The 6,000-nt window shown below is 25.3% G+C and overlaps 1 protein-coding gene across 1 annotated transcript in view; it reads left to right on the top strand.

Moving 5' to 3' along the window:
* The window catches only part of LOC108770431 (major facilitator superfamily domain-containing protein 6-like), a 6,899-nt gene extending 3,886 nt beyond the window's left edge, over window positions 1–3,013 (top strand). Inside the window, exons 4-9 of the mRNA XM_018522013.1 lie at window positions 1,598–1,788; window positions 1,866–2,002; window positions 2,128–2,240; window positions 2,326–2,571; window positions 2,704–2,850; window positions 2,946–3,013. Of these exons, the coding sequence (XP_018377515.1) occupies window positions 1,598–1,788; window positions 1,866–2,002; window positions 2,128–2,240; window positions 2,326–2,571; window positions 2,704–2,850; window positions 2,946–3,013 (902 nt within the window). The remainder of the gene's footprint in view (window positions 1–1,597; window positions 1,789–1,865; window positions 2,003–2,127; window positions 2,241–2,325; window positions 2,572–2,703; window positions 2,851–2,945) is intronic.
* Window positions 3,014–6,000: the final 2,987 nt, after the last annotated feature.

Below are 6,000 nucleotides of genomic sequence, written 5' to 3'. Positions count from 1 at the left end.
TATATATATATATATATATATATATATATATATATCATATTTAACGGATTAATATAATTTGATAATGATTCTACTGGCATCTTAAAACACTGTAAAAAAGCATTGTCAAAAATATTACCTCAGCCCCAGAATTCAAACTGGAAACCTTTCAACTATTCGAGTGTCTTATTTTCAATTTGATTGAGACACATGATACTTTTTGTCGCAACAATCAGTATTTTGTCAAAAATATTACCTCAGCCCCAGAATTCAAACTGGAAACCTTTCAACTATTCGGGTGTCTTATTTTCAATTTGATTGAGACACATGATACTTTTTGTCGCAACAATCAGTATAAGGGATGTTCCATTTGAATTTCCCTATAGACAAGTATCTCAAAAAATATGGAAGATATAAAAAAATATTTCAGACAAAAGTTGCATGGTTTAGAGGGAGCCACATTTTGGTCATGTTTTCTTTCTTCTAAGTGGTGGTATCAAAAAAATATGAAGGTAACCTTTACTATTTTAAAAGGAATTATGTAATTTTTTTACACAATATGATTTCTTTAATTATTCTGTATATAAAAATATTAAGGTAGTCAAAGAACCAATAATTTACGAGATATTTTATACTTTATTCCGGCACATATTGACATAAAATGTTGAATAATAATAAGATGAATTAATTGGTGTTAAAGAAAACACATAATTGCTTTAAAAAAATATTTAAGTAAAATGGATAATTTTTTAAATAAGCAATTATGTTTTCTTTCAACCAATTGATTTAGGTCATTATTCTTTCTATTCATAAAAGTATTAAGGTACGATTATAAAAAAAATTAATAGTTTACGAGTTATTTAATATTTTATGTCATATGTGCCGGAATCGCCGGAATAAAGTATAAAATATTTCGTAAGCGATGTAAATTATTGGTTTTTTGATACCACTGCTTTAATACTTTTATATGCAGAATAATCAGAAAAATCATATTGTATATATATATGTAAAAAAAATTATACAACTCTATTTAAAAAAGTAGAGATGATCTTCATATCTTTTTGACTCCTCCACCTAGAAGAAAGATAATATGACCGAAATATGGTTCCTTCTAAACCATGCAACTGTTGTTTGATTTTTCTATATTTTCTATATTTTTCGAGATATTTGCATGGTTATTTCTGCAATAACTTATTATATTACAATATTTTAAAATACTATATAAGTAGCAAATAGACAATCAATTGTGATATTATCATTTCAGCTTCAGTTCGTGATTGTATGTTTTCGATGATTGTATATAACTGATAGATGTATGTACTTAGAATTTACATGTAAAAATATGATTAGGCATCAATCTAGATTCGATCGTATTAGTCCTTTTCTTATTTATTTAATTTATTTATATATAATGGCCTAAGTTAATTTAATATTATAAATAATATGTTGCATTAAAGAAATGTACATCGATATACTTGCGTTTTACAATAAATCTATAATATGTATAAATATTTTTAATACTTTTTTGTACACAAATACCGTGTTATATAAAAAAGAAATGTATGCGCGCGTGTGCGTATGGGATTATGTATTATAATTAATTAATTAATCTTTACAGGTAAAGGTGAGCAAATGAAATATGGTAAACAGCGTATATGGGGTGAAATTAGTTATGGTTTAGTAGGATTTTTAGTTGGATATATTATAGATATATGGTCCCAAGGTAAAATCTATAAAACTTATACACCAGCATTTCTTTTTGCATTTATATTTATCAGTATTGATTTGTTATGCTGTAAAAATCTGAAGGTAATTGCATAATAAATTTAAAAAATAACAAGTAAAAAATAAATAAATTAACCATACACTTTATATTTTTATTACAGCTGCCACGTATATCAAGATCGGCGAATATATGTGCAAATATCTATGCGCTTTCAAAATACAAATCTATTATTATATTTTTCTGTTTTGCTGTCATTGTCGGAGCCATTGATGGTTATATAATCTTTTTTTTGTTGTGGTAAGTTTATACTTTTTTAAAGGTATTTGTACGTTATATATGAAATCAGAATATAAAAATTAAAACGTAAAATTTTAAGCAAATTTAATTTTTATAATGTTTAGTTAAGTTTTATATTTTACTAGGTATGAAGAAGATTTAGCTATAAAGACTGGTTACATGGACAAAATTAAATTAATAGAAGGTTTAACTGTAGCCGCAGAAGCTTTCGGTTGTGTAATATTTTTACCTTTATCTGGTATCATTAAATTATATTTTATTATGAGATTTTACATAAATGAGGCGATTCAATAAATTAAAACATTGCCTTATTTTCTTGTCAGGTAGAATATTAAATAAATTTGGATATGGTTACACCTTTAATCTCTCTCTCGTATTTTACGTTTTACGGCTGGGATTAATATCTATAGTACCAACACCATGGTGGATTGTTCTAATAGAATTTTTATTACTAGGATTATCGTATACACTTTCCTATGTAACAACAATAGCTTTCGCAGATGTAATATCATCATCTAGTGTATCCGTTTCTGTTCAAGGCATTATGTCAGGATTGAAAGAGGGTTTTGGTAAACTTCTTCAAATATTTTACATTTACAATTGAATTATTACAAAGAAAATGAACAATATAAACGTATATATGTATACTTTCCCTTCTTATTTAAAATTTCTTATTAATATAAAGTATAAAATATTTTTAGGTTTTGCTATCGGTAATTTGGTGGGAAGTATGCTCCTAAAAAAATTTGGTGGTGCATTAACTCTGCAAATATTTTCGATATTTGCAGCATTTTGTGCGCTAGTATATTTTGCACTTTATATTACGTATTTGAAGCATAAGTTACCAGGCAAGAACTCGAATGATTTAATGTTAATCTAACAAAATCAATTAATCTTTTTCTAGATATTATTAAAAAAATAACACATTTTATTTTTAATGTAGGAACACGAAATAATGTTGAGTGGAAAAAGTCTGATGATGCACGAAAACGGTTTGTTGTAGCAGAATGATATCATAGAACGTTTTTCATTATACAATATATTTCATGAATATTTTTTTAGCCAAAACATTAAATCAGCATTTTGAAATATTAATTCTATATGAATTTTATTAACGTTTTTGTATATTTTTAATAAATGTCATTAAAATGTTATTTAATAATATATTTCCAATAATTTTAAATGTTTTAATAGTATAAATTCGAAAGAGTATAGTACACATAACGTTGGTATTGGAAATGTGTTAATATTTATAATTTACGTATAAAAATGAATATTATATGTTTACGTATAAAATTGTTTAATTATATCAATATTTATGTTTAACAACATAATTTTATAATTTATTTCTTTTATTTGCTATTATTTCTCATTTTCATAACACTCGCATTTGACAATTTTATATGCGAATATGCTCTGAATTTAACTTGAAGAAAATAAAATATTCTAAGAACATCATTTTTTAAATAATAATTGACTCGAAGATATATTTGAAAAACGTGCAAATATATACTTTAAAAATTTAAAAAGTAAATTATATTATATAATATATTATATTACAATATATAATATAATAATAAAGATGTTTTCTATGTATTATTTTATAATACAAAACGTGACAACAATGTGACTAATCGCAATTGTGGGTTAACAAAATATTACACATATATGGCGGTTTGGCCTTATAGCAATCCAAAGCTTAGAAAAGATGGTTGTGCGTGATCATATTATTTTAATATACTTCAAAATATAACTATGTATTACTAATTGTATTATAAAAATGCAAACAGTTGCAAGTTTGTATTTTTTCTTTTCCAACTTTGCAATTTCAGAAAGAAATTCTAATAGATCAATTTTTATATTTAGCTATATAAATATTATAATATTATAAAGCATTCCCGAGGATGCGTAGTTATCTTGAACATGGTGGCTGCTCTTTCCACTTAAAATGTTGCCCCAAATAAATTGTCAAAAAAGAAACATGATTGCTACCATGATATAAGAATACAGAATCTCATTGCGCTCAGCCATTAATTAGTTGTTCTAAATTAGAACAACTAATTAAATGCTTTCCCTAAAGTTAGTAGAATATATATTTTAGCAATTATATTCCTTTTTACAATTTGGAGCAACGCTTTGATTGGTGAAAGAGTAGTCGTCATGTTCCCCCCAAATAACTGCGCATCCTTGTAAAAATGGAATATCTTATATTCTTATACCATGATTGCTACCATGTCCATTCCATTAACTTTGGGATAAGCATTTGATTAATTGTTTTATTTAATCTGCCGTCACGCATTATGCGCAATGGTATACTTTATATTCTTATGCCATGTATAAATACAGGAAAAAGTTAAGATTTATAGTTATGGCTCCTGCATGCTGGACTCGGCTCAAGTTGTGATCTATAAAAGAATTTTTTAATTTATTTATTCGTATAAAACTTATAAATTTTTAATGTCACATTTTTTCGAAGCTTTTATTTACATTTAAATTTGTAAATAATAAATATAATACATCCGGCTTTTATTATGATAAAAATTTGTTAAAAATTTTACAAGGATACAAGAATTTTTCTAAATTTTTATATAGTCCGGAAAAAATAAAAAATCTGCTGTAAACTTCGACTCAGGTTGCAAACTACGATTGAATATTTTACATTGTCGGTGGAGGGTTAATTTGTAGACAATGCAGACTTATGTGTGAAACTATTATAACTGCCACTGCGTTTAGCATATATTATTTTTGCATAATGCTTTTACTCAAATGTATATCACTTTAGATAATGTTTATGGTAGACGTTTTAAACTTGCGGTTATAATTGCGATTGATAATTGAACTGGAAGAGTATTTTTAGAAACTATATTTCATGCAGGGTTTATCGTCAATATTTGTCACAGTTGTGTTTATTCTGTTATATTGGTCGACATAGTTACATTTTATAGCATCAGTGTATAGATACATAAATTCAAAAGTTTTCATGTAAATATTAAAATATTTATAATGAATTAATGCTCTTAATCGCAAAATATTTATTTATTTATTTAATTACACTTGTACTTATTATTCTTTTCATATCTCTTCGTATACCGCGGAGATATATCGTTGCCTTATTTTAAAAGTTCAAAAGTGATATAACTTAAAAAATCAATGTTAAATCTCAAACATCAAGTTTTACAAAAAAAGAAAAAATCATTTTTTAATTTATCAGAAAATTATTAACTAATCAAATAATTTCAAAAATAATGTACTCTTGTAGGCATGATCGAATATCATATTGTCCGCTTTATAACTTATAAGAACACTGTCCTTTTTGGGTTGTGATAATTTTGTGATATCCCATAAAAATAAATCCGAAATATTTCTTCAAAAGTGAGATAACTTGAATTATCATTAACTATTAGTTTATATTTATCTTGGTTAACTAAATAGCTAAATTCAAAATAAAACAATTTTTTCTTCAAACGTCTATCATCAAAACTGTCTTAATTCTAAATGTTCCCTGTAAAAGGTTCTATTTTTACTTATAAGATTTTTTATTTACATAAACGACACGACTAAAAATCTGTCACTCTCGTAGAAAATACTATGATCTTTAAAAATTTTAAGTAAGATATAGGCAGTATTTGCCGGATGAATTGTGAAATTAAGTCAGTTTACTTTGATGATTAATAAAATAATTTTTACCTAATTCATTTACGGTTCATGGTAATAATTAAAAAAAATCACATTTTTGTGTTATGTCATTTTTGTAAAGAAACGATTATATTTTAAAAAATTTCCAGTATTTATAAAATATTATACCTGTACAAGTTTTACATATTTACGTTTATTGATATGTTTATACACTTTTAATCTTACATACGATTGTTGATAATTATTAATAATTATTATAATAGGCACGACGCACAAAGAGGTATCAGCGCTTGATTATATTTTTTTTCACTTAATAAACGATAAAAATAATAGCTGTAATAGCACTGAACAGCGCTTTCAGT

Source organism: Trachymyrmex cornetzi, unplaced genomic scaffold (assembly GCF_001594075.2).
Source record: "Trachymyrmex cornetzi isolate Tcor2-1 unplaced genomic scaffold, Tcor1.1 scaffold127, whole genome shotgun sequence".
Lineage (NCBI taxonomy): Eukaryota > Metazoa > Arthropoda > Insecta > Hymenoptera > Formicidae > Trachymyrmex > Trachymyrmex cornetzi.
The sequence above is the reverse complement of the archived record's forward strand: the minus strand, read 5'-3'. Positions and strand labels throughout refer to the sequence as shown.